The 23844-nt window shown below is 29.7% G+C and overlaps 1 protein-coding gene across 5 annotated transcripts in view; it reads left to right on the top strand.

Moving 5' to 3' along the window:
- Positions 1-23844, top strand: part of LOC129960044 (zinc finger protein rotund-like) — a 590565-nt gene that overhangs the window by 290838 nt on the left and 275883 nt on the right. For all 5 annotated transcript variants that reach the window (XM_056073066.1, XM_056073063.1, XM_056073062.1 and 2 more), the window contains one exon: positions 18672-18812. In XM_056073066.1, the coding sequence (XP_055929041.1) occupies positions 18672-18812 (141 nt within the window). The remainder of the gene's footprint in view (positions 1-18671; positions 18813-23844) is intronic.

Here is a 23844-nt window from a genome sequence, read left to right as displayed (position 1 = left end):
CCATAAGATCAAGAGTCAAATAGAGATGCTATATGCAAATTACCATCTTCCTCACAAACATCCGAGAAAAATCATTTTCGTTGAAGCAACTCTAGTTTCCTCTAAATAAGAAATATTGTACCTCTAATCTGGTTAGAGGTATGAGGTATATCGTATTGCTAGAGATACAACATGGTATGCTTTCATAGTTTAATCTATAACTCGTTTTAGGTTTGGAATAGAAGAATCAGAGTTAGCATAAAATAAGATTATCAGTCTATATATAACGTGCATACACTAATTTTTCTTAATTGCATCAAAAAATGCCCTTAGGCTTTATGTTATGTTTATAATACTTATTTTTAAGTAGTGAAAGCAGGTAAATATTTTTGTTAATCAAAATATCCATTTCTTTAAAATAGCAAAAATAGCAACAGTTTAAATTCAGTCATAAGAGGTTAATTATGGTACTGAACACAAAATCGTTCAAATTTCATTTCAGAATAGACAAAAGTGGTCAAAAGCCCAACACCTTCCTCTATTATTATAATACTTCTTTTTTTAAAAAAAAAATTAAGGACATTTTAGTTGAGGTTTAATATTTTAAGTCCTTTTAGTAATAAAAACTTTTGTAGTTTACTCTATCTATTGAAGAAATATTATCTTTTTCTTTATATTTGGTTTTTCTACCAATCCGATAGCCGATTTCTTTGCATATACGTTTAATGTCATATCTGAAATGCGTGTCAGATATCGGAATTTCTCGGTAAAAAAGTATGATATTAGCTTGTCTGATAAGTCCGATAACCTTTCAATTCTTTACGACCGTCAGATGTTCTCGCTTTGCATGTCAATGCTCTACAGCCGATGTTACTATGGTTACTAAGAAAAGTCAACGTGATACCAAGTGATACAATCTTCACATTCTGTATAAAATATAGTTTAGTTCTCTATTGGAAATGAATTTCTTTATTCTCGTTCTTGTTAATAGACTTCTAATATAATGAAGGGAGTTGTAACTTAGTTCTTTGAACTGTGATTTTGATGTTAGAGAGCCAATAATGAAAATTTATTCTCTGTAAGGATAATTAGAGACAAGAATTTTTTTAGTTAAAAAATTATTTAACAATTTGTAAGAATGATGGTGTTATGGTCCTTTCTAGTAATATAACTTCTGTTTATGCCAGAAAGTATATATTTCTAATTGGATCCTGTGTAAATGAAAGATGAAAATTGTGTTCATATTTTTACTAATATTGCTTTTTATTAATTGACATTTTTCTTTCAACATTAATGTATGAAAAATGTTTGCTGCCCATTTTTAAAATTCAGATTGAATCAATTTTGAATCAATTGATCAATTGAATCAATTTTGAATTTTTTGTATTCAAACTTGTTAAAAGGCATTGTCCCCATTTTTTAAAGCACTTTTTTCACAAGAAATTTTTTAAAAGAAGACAGTTTAAAAAAATTCTTTTGACTTAATTTTTTTTAAAATTATGGTGAGACTTTAGATTTTAAACCAGAACAATAATTTTCAAATTGATTTATTTTAAAATACATTAGATAATATCGTGTCGTTGCTTACCAGGTCTATCTCAATTTTTCAAATCTTGCAAAAGAATGGGGAAAAAAAAGCATTTTTCATAATTTAAAATATATAACTGTTCCTTCCTCACATGCATGAACATGCTGTCTCATGTTGATATCAAATGTGAAAAAACAAAACAAAAAATATTTCAAAAAAAATTCAGTTTTTTCATCATATTCTAAAATTTAGATTGATGCCTTGTCCAGTGACTGGAATGGAATTGGCTTAAAAAATTTCAATATATCGAAGTTTAAACTATTAATCCGACCAGCTGGTTCGCAGAGCATATTGTTTTGTATTTAATTTCAATTAATAATTTTCTTGTATATGACATGATATTTTTAATTCCCTCAGAAAGTAATTTCATGCATCAGATTATGATAGATATCAAAGTTTAATTTTAATAGCCTTACACTTACTCTTATCGTTATGTACATAAATCAACTTAATAGAATAAAATTTCGTGACATCATCCTCTTAAAAATGGAAGAAATTCAATATTAGATGAAATAATGAAAACGGTTTGAATTTCAAGGAAGCAACGAAGTATATTGAAGAAAAGCATGTACAAAATATATTTTTAGAAAATTGCTGAAATTGAGGAAAAGCATTGCATGATACTTAATGGGTATCATTAAAAAGACACTTTTTAAAAATTTTTGAAATAACAAAATAATAATAATAATAATTTCAGTGGAATATCGCTTTCTAAAGTTTTTGCGAAACAACTACAGAATCTCATTTAATTTTTATTTAATTAGAATTTTAAACAGTCTCTTCGAAATGCACATTCTCATCTCTTTTGTTCTTAATATTGCATTTCAGTGTTAAATAGCACCAATTAGCAGATACACATTCGTCTTAATTAGCATTGAGGATTTTAAATTAAATACCATTGTCTTTAATAAATATTGTTACGATGATTGCCTCAATTGCAAAATTCCTTTTAAAATGCTTATAACAAATATTGACAACAAAATATTTTATAGATATCTTACATTATTTACGAACTTTTATTATGACATAAATTTACAGCGAAATAATATTTTTACCGATCCATCTATTTTTAAAATTAATAATGATATCATCCATGGACCTTAAATCCTTCTATCTTAACGAAGATCTTAAAATCTAAGTTAAACATTGGATTATTCCTTTAAATCTAGAGTTGGTGAACTAACAGTTAATTGAGTCTGTCCTTAGTTAATAATTTACTCATCTTCTCAAGTAATATGCTTGATTTCCCCTCCCTTGTCGAGAAATATTTTAAACACGAAATATGTTCTCGGCATTAGTCTCACTTTCTTAGAGAATTGATTAAAAGTGCTTCGAAGCTTCATTCCTTTCTTATCCCTTGCTTTAATTTTTCTTTATTAGAAGAAAACCTAAAGCATTATTTTTTTCCCCCAACCTGCCGAGCTCCTTCATTTATTCTCTATCTTCTTTCCTCCCCCTCTCCTTAACTTTCGATATGGACCCCATTCATTCTTTAAAATAGGAGTCCACTGGAAATTCTGGAGTTCGTTGACTTTTTAATTGTTTTCTTTCAAGTTGAATTTCTCTTTATAGAGCATTTTTTTTCTCTCTTTTGAGTGAACTTTTAAATTTTGTTTTGATCTCTCTGATTCTTTAAAATAAGAGTTAGAAAATTATTATTTTCTTTGTAAATATATTTGGTTTATAAAAATAATCATCCTATCTTTTAATAAATGTGTATAATTATGGCATAATTTTAGTTCGCTCTTGATTTTTACATAATCATTTTGTTTTAAACACAGCTGGTTTTAACTTTTGATGAAGACCTCGTTATTTTATTTATTTATTTGAAATAAAGATTTTCTGCTTGTTTCGCCTATTGTGTTCCAATTTTTTTCTTTCTTTAAACTAAATATGATTTTGAATATCATTAAAACCTTAAAACAAGGATTTCTCGGAAATCGTACAAATTGTTGGATATTTATTCTTTTTTTTATGGATCAATTTAGTTTCCTAGAACCGTTTCTTTAAATGGATTCATAGGAATAGAAATTTGAATTTTGGCTTCGCTTATTATTTAGATATATATTTCGTAATTGAAAACATTACTTTCTAAGAATTACTTCATATGTGAAATATAGCGCCTCATAAATTACTGTAGACTTTTGAACAAAAATGTTAAACTGTCTTGTACAGAAAAGTGTATTAAGTTATTAAAATATCCATGAAATGAATCAAATTTAAATATCCCCCTAAATAAATTCAAGATATTATTGTACTTTCAATTTTTAATGCTTATTTTATTTTCATACTCTGTTGAAAATAAAACCATTAACGTTTAATTAAATATTTCGCATTTTATTAAATTTGAATCTTGATATACTTCATTGTCTGTGCAATTATGATTAATGACCAAACTGTTTTCTTGCTAAAGCAATTGTCTTGAAAGGGAGAGAAATTTTCGTCACATACATATTGAACATTGTAAAAGCTCTAATCACTTCAAAGTTATTTAAACCTAATTAATTAAATAAATATGCTAGCTAAAAGATACTTATAATTTTCTACCAATAAATTGTATTTGTGAAGTAATTGTGATGTATAATATTACTTTTTATATCCACTACTTTTTTCTTACATAGAGGCATTAAATACCCGTTATATTGCGTTTTATACCTATTTAATTTGAAAGATACCAAATATTAAATATATATATATATATATATATATATATATATATATATATATATATATTGGTGCATTTCTTTTCAAAGGTTTTGCACTCAACTTACTTTCAATTGATATTAAAACAAACATCAATTCTCTAAAAGAAAAATATCAGTTTTCGATTTTTTGCCTTACATTTCTAAGTTCGCCATTTGTCATGAAATTCGTGAAAGGAATTAAACAATACAGAAACGTTAAGAGTTATTCATATTTTCAATTACAAGTGTCAGAAAAAATATTTGTATACAGAAAATAAAACTATAAAGTATGATGTTTGTTTTTAAACATGTGAATATTAATTACTCTTTTTAAAAAATAAGCAAAAACCCAACCACAGAAGTCCCCCGTTGAAAATTCTCTTCTTTTGTCTTGGCAAAAATTCTCTTCTTTTGCCCATGGCAAAAACAAATAAAAAGAAAAATCGAATAACACTTCCCAGTGAAAAATACATTTTTCTTTCTGTCCAGCGAGTCTTTGGTGAATTCCGACTTACACTCATTGAAATTTTATTCAGGTGTCCGCCGTGGGAACCATATTCAAAGACATCGAAACATTTTATCTGCATATTCTAGCTAAATTTAGTGATGTATAATATTACTTTTTATATCCACTATTTGTTTCTTATGTAGAGGCATTAAATATCCACATATTATTCGTTTAATTTGTTTGGAATCTGTTTGGATTAGTTTTACGCTTCAACAACTTTCAATTATATGTTAAAATAGAAATCAGCATTATCTATTAACAAAAAAAATTAATTTTATTATTTTTCTTTGATATTTTTCATTTCACCATTTCCCTTGGAATTCCAAAAACGCTTAAAATTATTCATATTTTCAATGACACTTCAGTGCCACAAAAAACACTCGTATCCAGGAACTAAACCATTAATAAATCCAAAGCACGATGTTAATTGCTAAATACATGAATATTAATTGCCCGGCAAAAAGTAAAAAATTATTAACAAACCCCCAACCGCAGAGGGCCTCCGTTAAAAATTCACTTTTTTTTTTAAACCTGCTTAACCACGAAAAAGGAAAGCAAGTAACACTTCCTTGTGAAAAATACATTTTTCTTTCTGTCCAGAGAGAGATTTTGGTGAATTCTGTCTCACTCTCTTAACGGCTTTGTCCCGGTACTCGCAGTGGGAACTACATTCAAAGACGCCGAAAAATCTGATCTGCATGTTATAGCTCCATAAAGATGCTTGAATGAGGTCTCTTTCATCAGCCAGCTATTGAATAGTGATGCGTTGTTGCTTTCCTTTATTTGTTGCCCATTAAAATTCAGTTCTGTTCCTCTGCTTGTGAGCGATTTCAGCTCTTGCAACAAAAGCCAGCTTCGCGATTTTATATTAAAGCATTTTAGTTTTATGAATGGTTTTGTTTTGGTGATTCATACAGGTTGCTGCTGCTCAACTTAACAATTCTGTGCGATTCCCGCCGCCTGTTTATTTCACGCTCTTACATAAAGGCACAATCATTGAAGCCGTCGATTTGATTTCATTGCTGCAGGACTGTCGGCTTCTTATAGGAATTCTTTTGTCAATTCTATTAGCACCCGATATGTGATTTGGAAAAGTAATAATGCTTTTATCTTATTACTTGGGTATTATCGAAAACCTTACATGCATTATTGAACGTGTACAGACGTATTGCGAGAATTATTTGTTCCTTTGAATGTTATTCGTTGGCATATGAGATTTAAAAATAAATATCATTGGCTGCAGTGACTAGATTTATATGCATATGTCTAGTATTATTGCAAAGATCGAATGATTTCAAACATGAATATGTAAGATTAATTAGAGCGAGGAAATCAAATGAAATGGCATTCCAAGTTATTTTTTTTATGAATTTGCTTTTGTTTCATGTTTATTAGCATATTATACGCTTATATCAAGTGATACTGAGATCAAAAAGGATTATTATAATTTGAATAAAATGCTGTATTCAGATTAGAATTTGATAAAAATTTTAAGTTATGATTCAGTTTCGAATTGTTATTCATTCCATTTCAGGAATACCTAATTATAAATTTTTTTGAAAATGGATATCTTCAAAGATCAGATAAATAAATGAAATTCCGTTTGTATTTAGTTCCTTAGAATTAATTCTATTTTAACGTTTTCACTTGTAAAAGTATTTTCTGTTAAATATATCTCAACGATATTTATTTTATAGGATATCCCAATGAGAATCCAGATTGAGCAAAGTTTGCCAAATAGGTATCATAATCTTTCAAAAACACTTCTAATGTATTTCATTAGTAAAAATTACAATTACTAAGTCCATAAATTTAATCAAGGTTATTCAAATTATTTTACTTTAGAGATTTAAAAAAAAATCGGGACCGCTTTGTCTGAGTGGGGACAATGTATATTTAAGTTCATAGTCAATAGATATGAAAATAGTAGCGCCCTATATAGGTATTGAGAAATTAAATTTTAAGACATTGAATTAATTCATTTCTCCGGATGATTTGTGTTTATATTGTTTTCCATTTATTAAGACGGTATCGTATCGTGTTCATTGCTAATTTAAACAATAAAACTACTCTGCGTTTACCTCACAGATCAAATCCAGCTGATATAATTTTCTTTAATTCTACAAATTTAGCAATTATAGTAGCATGAATCTTTAAGCATTCAACAATATCTAAAAATCAAATCGTTTCTTTCCTCAAATATAAAAGAAAATTTCGCCCCAGATTTAGAGGACGAAATAGATTTTCCGAAATTGTTTAGCCTCTATTGGTAGCTTGACGCTGATTGATTGACGAACACCAGAGGCCCTTTTTGATATCTATCTCCCTCTATAACTCCTCGCGTAATGTCCTTGCCGAAGCAATCGTGACTTATATAAATTGAAGAGAGTCATTTCAAATCCGAACAGGTCTACCACAAGGTCATAGTGACACCAAACCCTTTAGAATTAAAACCACACCTCAGTGTAATCGGGTGCTTCTTAATTATCGCACGTATTTATGAGACTTGCATTTTTATAAATTCAGCTATCTGTACTTTTTATCACCGTCAATAAATTTAAAGACATTTGAAACTTGCAATATGGACAGTTTTCAGACTCCATGCGTTTCTTTTAAATGAATTCAGTTTAATGACTTTATGATATTCTTTTATTTATTTATTTTTTAACCTTCATGGTAATTTTTTGTTTGCTGATTAGGTGCTTCTCATTTTTCTATTAACTTTTGTCTTGCAATTCTGTAACGCTATTTGGAAATGATAAGACCTGAAAAGCTAATAACATTTGATAATGAAATCATGCTCTCTATTTAAGCTATATTATCCTTAAGCAAGGCTGCATAAAAATGTCATTATTTTCTATCAAATTTAAATAAATCTGCTGCACTTTGTAAAAGAAAAATATATATATTTAAAAATTTTTTCGTTTTATCTGAAAATTGAAAGATATAAAATTATATAAAGAAAGAGGTATATTATTGTAAATACGTCTTATAAAAAAATTACCATATCCTCGAAATGAACCTTCACAAATTTGTGATGTATATAATTTTTAAACGTCAGAAATCAAAGGTTTTTTTCCCCCATATATTTATAACTAAACAATGCATACCTCAAAATTAAAAAAAAAGAATTTTTTTCATTTAAAACACATTAATTTCTTTAATTAATTGTCTTAATGAATATGATGGGAAAAAATTCATTGAGATGAATTCCCTTGTGCTGAGAAAGAAAATATTCATTTCTTATTGTTAATACTATAAATTATATATCTATGGTGAAATAGTATAATAATACATGATAATGTATACTATTTTAGAAAGAATAACAATAGAGTCGTTTATTTTTTACATGGGCACTTTTTAAATAAAATAATTTCTAACGTTACATACAAAGTCCATAAATAAATAGGAAAAGCCTATTCTTCACAATTACTTGGAGAATAACATCACTTTGATTAAAATTAACCCATTACAACTTATTAAGCAATTTCACTGATTTATTTATATTTGTCATTAGGATGTATTGTTACGTCTATTTATTTAATATCTGGCGGATAAGTATGCAATATATTTTTTTCACTCCAAAAAGTATCTCATGTGGGGAAAGTTACAAATAATTGTTACGAATTGCCTTTCGTGGTTCCATATGGGAATTTATGAGTGAAATGATTCGAAGGACTTTTCAAATATTCTATATTTCAATCTCAAAGGTATAAAAGTATCATTTTCAAACAAATTTGAAATTCTTCATTTATTTCCTAAAAGTAAGACTTCTATGTCTCTTGGTACAGAAAAATCTTTATTTTTCGACTTTATAAGATAAAATCTTATAATTAGCTCTTACAAAGTCTCTCAGTTGACTAAATTAAAAGTTTCGTAACATTAGTAAACTTGAGCACGCATCTAAATATTTACCGTTTTTTTTTCATTTCATACGTTTGCATTGCTTATGAAATATATCTAATTTATTGTAAGCAGCAGAACATTTTAAGAAAAACTATTCTCCGATACATTGTTAGCATATCATCACGCTCATTACGGATCAAAATTGTAAGTACGTCCTTGATTGGCTGTCTAATTGTCGAGGATTAAAAAGAGAAAATTCATTCTTACCAAGAATGGATTTGTCGATGGAACGTGAAATTGTCTTAGATGATGAGTCTTTGTCATTTTTACCTGAGCAATTAGCAAACGGTGGATATAGTTGCTCGAGATGTTGATTTAGAAAGTTCTGAATCTTATCAGTGTGCTGAAAAGTAGGGACATCTTAATAAAGAAGACGAACATCACTCGCGTATTCAACCCTTCTTAAAGGAAGTAAAATCGTTTTATCTAAGTGTTTAAGCAGATTTTAGTTATTTAGCGGCTGAATTTAGGGTGGAATTTAAGCAGAGATAAGATGTTTGGTAATTAACCTTTGTTGAGAGTGAGTGCGATGTAACACTGTCCTTGGAATCTCTTCATTTTGTTTATATAGACTAAGCGCATTACGTTTTCGAAATTAAAACTACTTGAGGATATTTCGACGGAGTACATGCGACACCGAAATATATCCGCTGCTGATGTGTTTAGCACTTTTGTGTTTGAACTCATTAAGAGTTTTAAAATAAGAGTTCTCGCGTTTTCGCGATTGTCAATTATGTTTTCGCATTGTCATCGCAATTGAATACAAACTGGGAACTTAAAGAGTAATTGAGTTTTTCAAGACCTGCAAGGACTTGTCGTTTAATACGTTTATTAAGAGGATAATGTTAATCAGTGCCGATTCTAATGTGTAACAAATGTAACGAATTAAATAGTAATTTGAACTGTTTCAACGCTTTGCATTTCATTTTATTGAATAACTGTTTTAATTTATATATAAAAGGAATGATGCTTAATGAATATGTAGCTACAACAATTGCATTTTATAGAACCAATCAACGATATATGACGGCTTTGTGTATTTCGAAATGAAGTTAATAACTTTTTTAGAATGAATGTTAATTATAAAATAACCATGGTAATATTCATATTATTTTTATTTTTATTTTCAAAGGCTATCCTACATTTTGATATAGAGAGAAGATTGTCATTTTCAAGTTTCTCATTTTTGAAATTCTTATGTTGTTTTACTTTCGTTAAGCATATATATTGTTGAAAAAAAAAGTCATAAATTAATTTAATCATAATTGAGCATTTGACTTAATACTATGAAATAATAGTTAATGGGGATTATTTTTAAATTATGGTTCGAATTTATTTGGTCTCCATACTTAAATTTTTGACATCATGACATGTTTAACGAATTGTATTTAATATTCCCCAAAAATTCAACCTAATATGCAGAAAAAGAACATAATTAGAAAAACAATATTTCATCTCACTTAAGCAAATTATCTACAAGTTCAAAATTTCTACCTAGTATAGTATCACAGCATATTGTGTGAAGATCGATAGTTAGCCTCTTTTTGCAATTCTATAATATTTCCATTAACATGTCATGTTATGTAATGTGCTACCTATGGCTAGAAGTGTTCCCGTTGTGGCGTCCTTGCGGCTTGTGGTTGTGACTGACCCCTTTCTACCAAGGTCGTCGGTTCAGTTCCCTCTATAGCCAAAGGCAACTCTGAAAAATAATTTGCGATTCAAAAGGAGAGGAAACAACCTCGCGAACGAAAGCGCCTAAAGACAAATGACTGCTCAATTGAACCGCGTTGTTTCCCTAAGATCAGAAGTAATGAAATGCCCAATAAACCAGTTAAGATGTCGTCGTTAATACCACACTGGTCCTTCTTACAAGAGTTCAATGGCTTGCCATTTTCATTTACAACCACTTCTTGGAAAGAGTCGTGCTTCGAAGTTTTTGCTTTCTATGTCTTTTCCCTCCGAACTGCGTAAGTTAATTTTTAAGAGCAAAAGCTAATCGCTCCTTGGATGGTCAATGCCGGGGGCCAAAATGCAGAAACCCCTTTGAAATCACTGCTCGTAAATACGAAGAAAGAAAAAAGCAGTAGCATGTCGTTATTCGAGGTGGAAAAATGTTCCGACGCTAAATGAGAATGATTTTTAGTTCCTGAATCTTCTGCTTTTACCTCGTCCTTGTTTGCAATGACACTTGCCTTCCACGTATTGTACCGCATTTCGTCTTGTACGGCCAGTCGTTAATCGCTGAGCTACTGATTTACTAGTGGCTGAAGCGCCATCAACAGAGTATTTAGTCGGAGATTCCAAGACAAGAAACCAATTAAAGACTTCAACTTACCTTTCGTTAGCATCGTAACATTTCAATTGATTGCGTTATCGAGACGGAATGATTGTGATTTAGCAGTCGATAATTGTTGAATCTGAAACAAACTTCTTATCGACAATGGGACTCGTTATAATTTGGAAGAATACCAGTATTTTAACTTATTTTATGGGGATTTTCAATGAAATTGCTTTTCTCTTCTCTTAGGAAATTATGATTCTGGAAAAGGCTTGAGGTAATTTGCTGAAAAATGAGAAAGATTTTTAATATACCCAGTCTCTCGCTTGTAATGTATTTATAGCAGTGAGCTGCTTTTGCTTATATTTAACTAATCAAAAAGATTAAGTGTGCGAATTCTGGCATGCAATTACATGTTACAAGTCTTTAATAATAATTAGTAACATTTTATGATGTTTGTTTTTGAAAGTCATATTGTGAAAGCCGATTGGGTACTCAATTAGATTTCTTTCTTCCTTTTCCATTATTTTTAAAATAGTGAAGCATTTTTTAAAAATATGTTAGTTAATTTATGAAAATGAAGCGAAATTCATATACGATCTAATGATATTCAGAAAGTATTGGTTTCAGCATTAAACCGAGCAGAGAAAATTCGTCAAAAAAGCATCATTACCATGAAAACTAGCGTAGAAATTATAGTGTATGTGTTTTTAACTAGCTTATTTTTGGTCATTTCTATTTTACACTTTTTTTTTCTCCATAATTCAGTATCAGATTTTAGTTTGTTTGCTACCTCATATTTAAAAATCAAATACGGAAGGAGATCTATGTTTGCTTTTCATATAATTTTCTGTTCTAGAATTAATTTTTGATCTTCAAAGTGAAAAATTTGACTTGAGCTCTCTTCAGTTATGAGAGTGATGAAAGAATTCGCTTTAAATCATGCATTTTTTCCGAGTTATGGAATTTATCTTCATCGTTTTTATGGTATCCAAAAATTCTGACAAGGGATTATCAGCTCGTTGACTTAGATCTGTCTTGAATTTAAAATCCTTTTTAAGTTCCGTTCTTTGAACTGGAAACTTTCTGAAATCTTGTTATATTACACGCAAGATTTATTTCCCTGGTATTTTTTGAGTTCAAAATATGTGCAAAATACTTCTGACATAAAACGTGATTTAAATTTTTTGCTTTATCTTTCAATCTAGATTTTAGCCAATTTTCTCTTTAAACTTTCAGATGATGTGACTGAAAATGTTGATTTTAAATAAATTTCTAATCTAGTATAGCTTGCATTTTCTCAGATACATTACAATTAGTTAAAAACACACTGTAAAATATAGTTTTGAAATATTTTTGTGTCGAATAAAAAGTGATATTTATTATTTATTTATCTTTTTGTATCATTTGCATTAAAATATGTACCTAAACTAGTGATGCATTATTTGATAAATGCCAGCATAATATTGTTACATTTTAATTAAATATTTTTCAGAACGAAACATATTTTTAAAATATAAAAAATATATTTTAGTGATTTCAATTTAGATGGTAAAAAATTAAAACATTCGATTCATAATATTTAATATGGGGTGCTAATGATTTAATTACTAAAAAGCAGCAATAAGCATTATTTTAGTTTTTTTCACGAAATCACAGAATATCGGTTTGATGAAAATGAGAATTGTATTTTCAGAATCTAAGAATCAGTATAAAAAATTAAATATTCTTAATTAATTTAAAGAGTAAATTTTGCAATAGTGGTTAATGACTTGCATCAGCTAGCATTTCTTCCGAAGAAAAGTCATTCTATTTTTAGCGAATCAAAATATCAATACCGTTACCTGTTATCCAGTCATCAAGTGTGATTGTACAAGGTGAACGGTAGCAGATCCGAATACTAACAAGTGATCCGCAATCACGCGAATCACGAGTCGGCAATCATCAGCGTGAGTCCAGGCAAATACAGTTCTTTCTTTTTCTTTTTTTTTTAATGTGATGTTTGTAAGTCTCTTCAATTGTTCTAACATGATATATTCTCCGATACAGATCTCATGTTTCATTAGCATAGCGTGCAGCGAACTGTACATTAAGAAGTCACGGTTGAGATAACTTTGGTTTCACTACTTTTGTGTTATGCTTTCAAAACGATTGTTGGCGCGCGCCTGCAATCACGTTTCTGCATGAAATCAACCAAATTGTTTCCTTATCTTATCTTGTTGTTTTTTTTTATTTGCTAAGAAAATTGAATTTTCAATAATAATAAAAAAAAAGGGTCGTGTCATCTGTATTAGCTACTTCATTTACAGTCGTCAGTTAGAAATCGGTAAAGAAAATAATACCTCTGTTCGAAATAGTCAAGTCCATAATTGAATTTTTGTTTTATAACCAAACCAACTAATAATCAAGCAGATGTTACTCATGATGCAAATTTTTAATGATGTGGCTACAATGGCCGTTTTTTCATGTCTTTTTTGAAAACAAAATAAAAACAGCGGGGGGTGGCTTCCCCTAAATTTTCTAACATATTGTACAATAAAGGTCTTATCTCTCTTCTCCCCGCATAAAATTCTGGACCTTGGGTAAGGCCACGAATACCTTGCAGGGGCATCGACAAACGGTAATTACGAAATATGTCTTCAGAGTGAAATATAGCATTTTTATTCACTCAATTGGGAGAATATACATTTTGGAAGCCGTTTTGACGGCCGATTGACAACAAAATTTAATGCGAAACTACAGTCATTAGATAACATTCTGAATTTCATTGATTGAAATCATTGCGTTTACGCGTTACGCATTTACGTACATGCGAAAGTAAAGACAGAGACGGTCAGCCATTTGAAGATTCATTTCAAACTTTGATTAGTATATATATATAATGCTAAATTTGTGTACAAAATTTTATTTATTTAGGTGCTTGCGTTTTATTGCTATGGAGTTCACTGGCACTCGAATAGATAGATAGAGAATGAGAATGGGTTTTGATTAAAATTTGATAGAAATCTACAAATTTGTAAGCCCGTATAGCAGTTTCAGCTGTCTAACTGAAAGAATTTTTGAGTTATCATATTCAGACAGACAGACATAATTTCAAAAATAAGTTTTTCGGATTCCAGAAGGTTTAAATCTAGTCAAAATCTCGAGTTCAAATTTTTTGACGATACTTCTTATATACTTCGTATATCAAAAAGTAAAAATTGAACTATTTCATATGATTAATAGCTATTTGAAGTTAATAGAAAGTTGCAAGCAGCTTCATGATTATTAAATAGAATAATATGTGTCTGGACGTCATAGTTATTGAAATTGCTCCAGGAATTAAAAAAAATATCGTGTATACCTAGATCACTTTATATACTACTGATCATCATTATATATAATACCTATTAACTTTGTTCTCTCTTAATTTTTTTTCAATTTAATTGTAATTTTCAGTTTTTTAGTTAATAGAACAATCCTAGAACAAGTATGTTATTAAGCGTATTTTACTTGGTTCTCTTCATTAACATCTTAATACATAATTTTGAATATTTTCTGTTTTAAAATTTATGGAATTAAAGTATCAGTAAAGGAATATATAAAAGAAAGTGAATTACTTACAATCGTTCTTTTCGTCTACACTGAAACTTTATAGTTTCTTCACTAATTTTTTCTTTGACTTATATGTCAAGATAAGCGCGGCTTAATCGTATCTTAGGATCAGTTTGTAATTCAGTTCAGATACTTTGAAATCTTATTTCATTTGTTTTAATTTCATAATTTGTCGCTCGAAATTTTCGGTAGTTGTTTTAAGAACCATTTAAATTATAACGTCGTTTCAGCCCAAGGATTTATTACCTTTTGTTGGTGATAGTTACCGTTACCAATAAAAGAATTACTTGTCATTACTGTATTATGTAGAAATACTTTGAATTTATTCAATGTGAAATAAATATTTCTGATTTCAAAAATATGTAATTTCTTAAATTTGGTCCTGTAACCTTTTGAATGCATCGGAAGCTCTCTTTTCATCTAAAAAGAACTGAAACAGTTAATTCTCTCAGTGTTTCTTCGGGCTAGGTTCTAGTCCAAACTGCTTAAACGTCTTTAGAATTTGTTCATTTTCTAACCATTAGCGATAAGAAAATTGATTATTATTCCTATTTTATGTAGAAACACTTGTACATAAAACCTATTGAATGTGGAATAGATCTTTCTCATTTCGAATACATACAGTACCATCGTCGAATGTGGATATTTTAGCCTTTTGTAAGCGTTCGTAGTTGTCTGTTTCTAAAAAGCACTGAGGCACTTGATTCTCTTAATGTTTATTCGAGCTCAATTTTCGAAATTCGTCTGAATAATTAAACATACGTTTTTCTCGATATCGTAATTAGCTAATGACTATTCAAAAAGAGCATAAGCATTAGTTCTGAAAACGCTCATTGTTTTGCTAAATTGTACAATTTAATCAATATTGCTCCTCTCTGATTTGGATTGTCTTCCGTACAAAGCACTGTACGTAGGTGTTTATAAAAAGTTGCATTATTAATTGCGTTTGCCGTCTACTTACATTGTTAATTAACTCTGCTAAATTGAATGCATTTAAGTTTGAGAACAATAATGAAAACAAATATGCTGTCGAATGAAAACTGCAGAAACCTTTATTCGTCTGAATCCTGTTTTGAGAGAGTCTATAATACCAAACTATTTTAACCATATATTAACTAATGAGTTACTCCGACATTGCTAGCATTTAAGATAATATAAGTGAATAATTGACGAAGTATTGTTAATATGTTGAAAAGTATTTTGTTTTTATAACAATTATTTGAAGACAGTAGTGCGAATTCTAAGAAAAGTATATCATACGTATGATAAATGCTGCAAAAAATAATTAAATCAATGCCTATTGTCACATTTATTAGTGTAATATATATTCCATACAACATTAAATGATTCCTAAAACATTAGAGAAACATTGACTACAGATCTAAGTAAGTTGGCCTCATACAAATCTACCTGGAAATTAAAGTTAAATGGTTTTATTTAAATGGAATTGTACAAAATGGCTTACAGAATCAAATAATAGCTTTTTTTATTAGTTTTCGTGACGAAATCGTAAATTACATTATTTTTATATTTTTATCATTATCATTTTATTTTTTTTTATAAAAAAGAATTACTATAAAATAATAAAACGTGTCGGGTTAAGGTCGATACCTTGATGCTTCAGAAGAGATTAATTTTCAAGCAATGAATTTAAAAAAACTGGCGCTTAAAAGGCTCTAATAGCCACTCATTATATTGTAAAAAAAAGTGATAACCTAAAAAAAATCACTTTTTCAACTTGTATATCAATAATTATTGTTTGAATTTACATATTTTTATCACAGTCATTAAAATGACCATCTGAACAAAGGACGAATTTTCAAACCATGCTTTAAAAATATAGTCCGTACAATATTCGAAGAGTCGCTTATACTTATGAAAAATAAAAAAAAAAAGATTTAATAATTTTTGTTTTTTAAATTCGTATAATAATTATTATTTTGAATGCTTGCATTTTTTTTCACGTATTTTACAATAATCACTGAAAAAATATAGTCGCCAGAGATCATTTAGTGTTCTTAAAAAAAAAAAAAAAAGGAATTGAGGGAAAAAAAACATTGAAAAAATCCGCAAAATAGTCCTGATGATGTGAAGACTAATATATTTTTTCCACACCCCCCCCCCTCAATTCCTTATCCTTGCTATCGAGATGTTAAAGAGAGTGGGGAAAACGAAGAAAAACGACGGTTTCAGTTTTAAAACGAAAGAAATTAAAACATACTTTAAATCAGTAATTTTTTTTTTTCATGTGCGCTTTTTCTTGAACGTTGATTGTTATATGACAGTCTTAATTGGTTACGATGAAGAAGGGGGTGAAGGGAGGTCTGAATTGAGGGAGGGAAAGAACTGTCAGCTGTAATGTCAACTACGCTAGTTAGCTTTTTTTTCCCCTTTCTCCCTTATCTAGTCGACGGAAAAAGAAAGATGAAAAAAATGAAACAATCTACAGAATAAAAGGCGCTGAATGGAACGTACAATAGCCATTTAATCGTTTAAGTGTAGATAATAGAGGACGAGTGTGAATCTACATTTATGCGCTTGTTCAAACAACTTTCGGGTCACCATCAAATAGCATGGTTTCCTGATTTCATACGTGACTGTTGAAATCATAAACTAACGTTTTGTCTGTTTATTTACTACAGGTTTCCTCCTTTTTTTTTAATATTATTTTTCTGAAAACTGGTCATTCTTTTTCTTCTTTTCTAAAAGAAAAGGACTGCTGTTTTAAAATTGCCTCCATTGATTTATTAACATTTTTTTTTTAATCATTAGGTCGTAATCGTTCGAAGAAGAATGAAATAGGTTGCGGTTTTCGGCTTTTGCTGTTGACTTATTATTTTTAATTCGTCTGCTTTTCTTGGTGGATGTTTAGGCAACTTCTAAGTGGCTTTTATAAATTATTTAGATTTGAAGTGATTCCTTAATATATTGAATTTAGCGTTTAAATTAATCCATCTAAAATGCATTTGATTTGTTAAAATAACGTTCCTTTAGCAACGCAAATGAAGCTCCAAATGGTTATAAATACCCCAACCGATAATGCTATATATAATATATATACATATATTCACTGTATACATAAAGGCAGCATATTTTGTATAAATGTAAAATATGGGCAGTATATTTTGTATAAATGTAAAATATAGGCCGCATATTTTGTATAGATATATAAAATACCTTATCTCTTCGAAGCCAAGTGTTGACAAAGGAGACAAGGGAGGAGGAAAACTAATTTCTGTATTCCAAGTGCCGTTTATCCACTCTGTAGTATTCAGAAACGTTCTTTCAATGGTACTCTAGAATCCATTTTCTGATAGCTCAGGTCTAGTGCACTGCGCCAATTTAATTTTGAAATCGAACTTGCATATTACAAACTAAATAATGGTTTGATATGCAGAACACAATAAGATGAGATATAGTGAGGTGTTGGATGACATGCGCAATTATGTTTGTCGTGTGACTTCGACGCAACGTAAAATGCCTTTGTTATGTTTCGTGTTTGATCGCCTAAAATATCACTGTAATAGTTTTTATGCTCATATTTTTTTTATCAATTTATTGAGTACTAATTTGAAATCGTGTATTTCGTTGTTTGTTTATAAATTAATGCTTAAACAGTTTAAAAAATAATTATTCTCCAAATGTGTCTTCTTGCAATTAAAATCATAATACATTACAAAACAGAAACATTAAACTCCTTGGGTATTACTTGTAATCAGACTTTATTTTAAATGTGAAGAACCGAATTTCCATTTTCGGAAATATTTATTAACGTAATTAAAATAGTTTAACATCTAATTGTCTCCTTAAAGTAAGTAAATAATTAGTTGAAAAAATTTTATTTATTCTCAACGTTAGATACTGAAAAATTTCCTCAATTCCTTAAGTATGTACTCACAAAAGGATTCTTATTATTTGCCAAAATTTCACCTTTTAAATATCTTAGTAATATACAGTTTTTTTTTTTTCTTCTTTCTAATATTTTGATTGCGGAAAAAAAATGAAATGGCATCGAATTAAAATACATACGATTATAGTGGGTTATATTCATTAGGTTTTTTTATATTATTTATTCATTTATATATTTTATTATTCGATAAATTATTCACTTTTATTTGCATTTTTTTGCAGAAGGTGTGGTCGACGGTCCAGGATACTCACGGTAAAGGACCGGGCAACAGCGGTTCCCTATCACCCACCACGTCAGGTCTCTATTGGATGTCCATGATATCCGAACCACAGGATGTCCATTATCACTGGAACGGAGAGTTGGTGAGTTCATGTCGCTGTTTTTATTCAATTAAAATCATTGCCTGCGAATCCGTCAGAGAAATAAATAACTAAGAAACGGCGTATTGTGTATTACTTCAAAAATTGTGACATCTCAGTTTACTGAAAGCACTTTATCCGCTTTTGAATTTGCCATGAAAAAGAATTTTAACTGTTTGTGATTATAATTTCCTCCTACCAACTGAAAATTATGCCGATAAATCGTTTCATCCTTTTTGGTGTCAGTTTTCATCTTCAGATTTGTAAATCTCGGTAGAGGATAGAACCCGCTTAAATTCGCGGGTTCTATCCTCTACCGAGAGTTGTGGATTCCAGTGACTTCAAGAATAGTCACCACTCATGTCGCATGAGTTATACTGCACACTAAAGATATCTATAGGATGTGATCGGCATTTGTTACTTTTAAGAAAAATGAAATTGTGTGGCTTACTCCTCTTAAAGAGTGCTAGGAGTGTTCAAGCTAATGAATGGTTGTGAATTTAGTAAAAGTATCATTTCTTACGATTGAGCTTGTATCAAAACTGAAGTTCGGTTAACAAAACAAAACCAGGTTTAAAAAAATCGAAGGTTGGAAAAAAATAAAGTGTAAAATGCTCAAATAATGAGAAAAAAAAAGTATAATTTTGGTCATCGACCGCATTTTAGTAAAATGTAAGAGTAGCAGAATTTGCCTTGGCAAAAATGTTGTTTCAGTATAGTGGTACGTTTTAATATGATCTATCGAAAACAGATTTTCAAAGGTGGTTTCCCGCCTGTGTAATTTAGTTCAGCTTAAATATACTCCGTTGAATTTAATCCTAAAAAAAGTCTCATTTTCAAATAAAAAAAAATGTGAAATTGGGTGTCGAAACTAAGCCGATTACTTTTTAAAATTTACAGTTGTATACGAATAAATTACATAAAAATTTCTATTTTTTTATCATATAAATCCTTATCAAAAATATTTAAACTTACTTCATTTGGCCTCTCAAGAGCTTGCTTCACAATCAGGCTTTTTAAAAAAAAACTAAATAACTCTGATTTTGAATTCAAAAAGCTCACATTAAATTAATCCTGGACACAGAAATTTAGTTTTAAATATTTTTTTTTATTGAATATTGATGATTTTGTTTTCAATATTCTAATAAAAATTTAAAAAATTCTCAATACATTTCGCCCTTGTCAAGCAAGTATGTATATCATCATTTCATTCATTATTATTCACAAACAACATTTCTAGTGTAACAATATTAAAATTAGTTTAATTAAATTCACCGAATCAATTATCTTTTTCTTCTAGTTTGACCGATTCTTTTTATTTTCATTTCACATTATTATTTACTAACAGAGCAAACTAATTAATATTAAAAAAAAATTAGTGCAAAAAAAAAGTACCTAAGTGCTAGCGAAATATCCAACTGATTTTCAGCGCTTATTCTAAATTAGGAGCACATAAGATATTCATTCACTAATGATGAATTGTTTCAATTCCGGATTTTCTCGATGAATTTGATTCTCCTTTTAAAAAATCATCGAAATCTGAGCGTGAAACGTTCTTAATGCGTTAATTTAATTGTTTATCTCTATTTAAAGATGAAAGCTCAATCTGAGCCAAAGAAAGAAATTTTAAAAGCAATTCATTGTATCGTTCGTTGGGAAAATAAATAACCTCAGTAGACCCCCTGGCTGTCTAGTCAGTTTAAGCAGCTTTGTTTAGTATCTTAAATATGTCAGATCTGGTAAATACTAATTTCGTAATCAGTCTGTTCTAAAGTAGATTAGTATTTTATGAACGTTTTTAGTTCCATTCTAAATATCTCGGGCATCCCCCGAGGCTGTGAAAGAATGATAATTTTTTTTTCTCATTCTTCTTCTCCATCTTAATTAATTAAAAACCGAATCGAGGAGCCTTAAAGGATGCATTCTTGTAGAAGAAGAACTGAATTTATTCTTTGACGATGTATCGCACCGCTTTGATGGAGTATCGCCTTAAATTATCCCACCGGGTTGAACAATAGGGGCTTTTTGAGGAGAGATAGAATGATTTTCGAACCGTAAAATCGAGCTGGATCCCTAAATGAATCGTAATCCGTAACCTGTGTGATTATCAGGTACACGACACCTGAGAACCTTTCCAAATGGCTTCCAGCTGCAGCAGTTTGTTGCGTGTCGCTGAAGTTCAGAATTTTTTTTTTATTTTATTTATTTTTTTACCTATCCATCCTCCAGTTCTCGAACAATAAGAGCTTCGGCGCCAGGGCGTGGGGAAAATTCGGCCATTGCCCACTGCGGCCTCGAAAAGCCTCGGGCGGAAATATTTTCCTGTAGAACAAAGCGATAAAAGTACCATAACAACTGTAATTATAATGGGAAAGCAAAGAGTGTTCGAAAAAGAACATAAGCCTTTTCTTCTGCGTCCCTTTTTAACTCTCTGAACTTCGGCTAAATTGTTTTACTCAAATCCGGAGGTGATCTGCTTCTTTTTTTGTTCATCTTTTCCCATTTTGCCTGTAATTGAATGAATCATTTACAGAATGGGTTATCAGCTCCTTCTCACTGCCTCCGGATACAAGATCAATTTTTTTCGTTTCTATTTCACTTTTAAATAAACATTGGAGTGATACCATAATCGCCCTGTTGGCATTTGACATTGAGGGCATTTATGGGTCTTCAGGGTTTTCGCCTCATCACATTTCTAAATAGCTACTAATTCAGAAAGAAATAATTTAATGTATGTAGGGATTAAATACACAGCATTAGAATTCTACAATAAAACTTGCTTATTTCACCTGTATCGCTCTATCAGACCGATATCTTTTGCCACTTTAAAATTTTATTATGCAGTCTAATTTTGATTATAACTAATTATAATCTATATTATGTATATAAAAGTAATAATAATATATCCATTTATATATTATAATAAATTATCCATATATATTATAATAAGTTTAACTGCTGAAATATTATCCTCAAAAATTTTTAATCACCTTTTCTAATGTTCTAAAATTATTTTACATTCTTTTTAAAATAATCTCAACTTTGAAAATATAACAAAGAATGTATGTTATGATAGCATTCTGAAGAAAAGTTACATTTGGATTTAGTCGACAATTGAAATTTTAAGCTTATTAAAACTATTATGTCTTATTATTTTAAAACTGTAATGATATTATTAATCTGTCTCCCATTTAAAGAAATATTATTCTGATAGAAACCAATCGAATCTGGTGATTCTCTAATCCCTACAATTTTTCCAAAATGAAATCAGAAGCGATTTGAATCTGAAATGAATAATAAGTATTATGTAATATTCCTTTTGGTAAAATTAATCGGAAAGTTACCCTTATAACTGTAAAAACATAAAAAGGCTCATAAAGAGATTGCTTGGAATTACATTTTAAAAGTGAATTTTCCTTTTTTATCTATCCAATCAACATTCTTGCTCAAGACCTGAAACTCCCAACGTCTCTTGGGTTTGAACTGGAAGACTGCTGAGCTCCAATCCAGGCTAGTACAAATATTTGATTTTCGTTCGTTCTAAGCTTGACAAGGGGAAGAAAACAGTCTTTTGTGTTTGGCTTACAGGCATCAGCTGTTTCTTACTATCAGTTCAGAAATAGGTAAATGGAGGTGAAGCAAGTTCGAGAGTGACTACTTTTTAGCACTAATCACTTCATCCACTAATAGGAACAATTTTCTAAAAAGCTTAGATGATATAATTTGTTTGAGTACCGACTTATTGATTAGCGAAGCATATTTTCCCTGACATAAAGAGGTACTAAAGACCAAATTATATTTGGGTCTTATTAGGCTTCTGATAAGAAATGCATTTATTACAGGCCACCTGTCTTTACTAAATATTTCTGTAAAACGTTGTACAAGGGGGCAATTTTTTTTCGAAATGCTGAAACAAGCAAGATTTGTTCCTCATTTGTGGTCCATAATAGCAGAATCAAGTATGTAAGAACAGTATTTTGGCCTTTTTTTTAAAAAAAAAAAAAGTCTATTATATATCCATTGCATTATAAATAACTGAATGGGAAATAGTTTAAAATATAATAAAAGTTCATTAAAAGTACTTCCTGATTGAGAATTTCATTTTTATATTCCTTTTGGCTCATCTTTATGAGCTCCTAAAATTATGTTGATATAATACAAATAAATAATTTATTTCTCCAAACATTCGAAGAAAGTCACCGCCATACGCCTCAGTTTTACTGAGCACCTGATGTTTTTTTGAGCGAAAGATATCCTCACCTCTGCTGATATTAACTCACGCTTAGGGGAGAAATTCAGGAAACTTAAACTGATAAACCATTCTAATCATGATTCGTCCCTGATATGCGAGAAATGGTTTTTATCGCCGTTCTACTGAATTGGATTCTGTTTTATTTTTTGAAGCATGTTTACTGTTGCTTGTTTCTGTGTGCCCACTCACCAGAATGAAAATATGCCTATAAGGAAATGTCAACTTACTACTCATGCAGCTGCGAAGGCTGTTCAGAACCTACGGCCTTGAGAAGGCAGTTGCTTTCCCCATTTTATGTTTTACCCAGTTCGAGAGACCTCAAGATTGTAAAGCAATCCTTTGGTTACTGAATTTTCTTTCTTTCTTTTTTTTTTTCTGATCTTTTCAGCTATTTCGTTTAAAAGTGCTTTGAAGTATTTGGGGACTAAAATGAATAACAGAACTTCCTGCTTGTACTTGTGATTATATTCTTTGTAGTAATTTTATAAATTTCTTTCGGGTAATTGTTTAAATCATTTTGATTAAATTTGTTAGAATATATGACTGAATTTGATTGACTTAATGTAATATATACTCATAAAAGACGCAATCATAATATTTGCAAAAAGGAATAAAACCACCTTATTATTTTTCGAGGGAAAAAATGAAAGATTATCTTTTCCCATGAAAATGTTTTTAATTTTATTCCTTTCATCATAGTTGGGTATTCAGTTAATATTCGAAATAGGTCGAAAATATGTTAAAAGATTTTTTTTTTTTTTTCATATTAATACTAATATGTTC

This window comes from Argiope bruennichi, chromosome X2 (genome assembly GCF_947563725.1).
Source record: "Argiope bruennichi chromosome X2, qqArgBrue1.1, whole genome shotgun sequence".
Classification (NCBI taxonomy): domain Eukaryota; kingdom Metazoa; phylum Arthropoda; class Arachnida; order Araneae; family Araneidae; genus Argiope; species Argiope bruennichi.
Note: the sequence above shows the minus strand (reverse complement) of the source record. Positions and strands in the feature narration are given on the sequence as shown.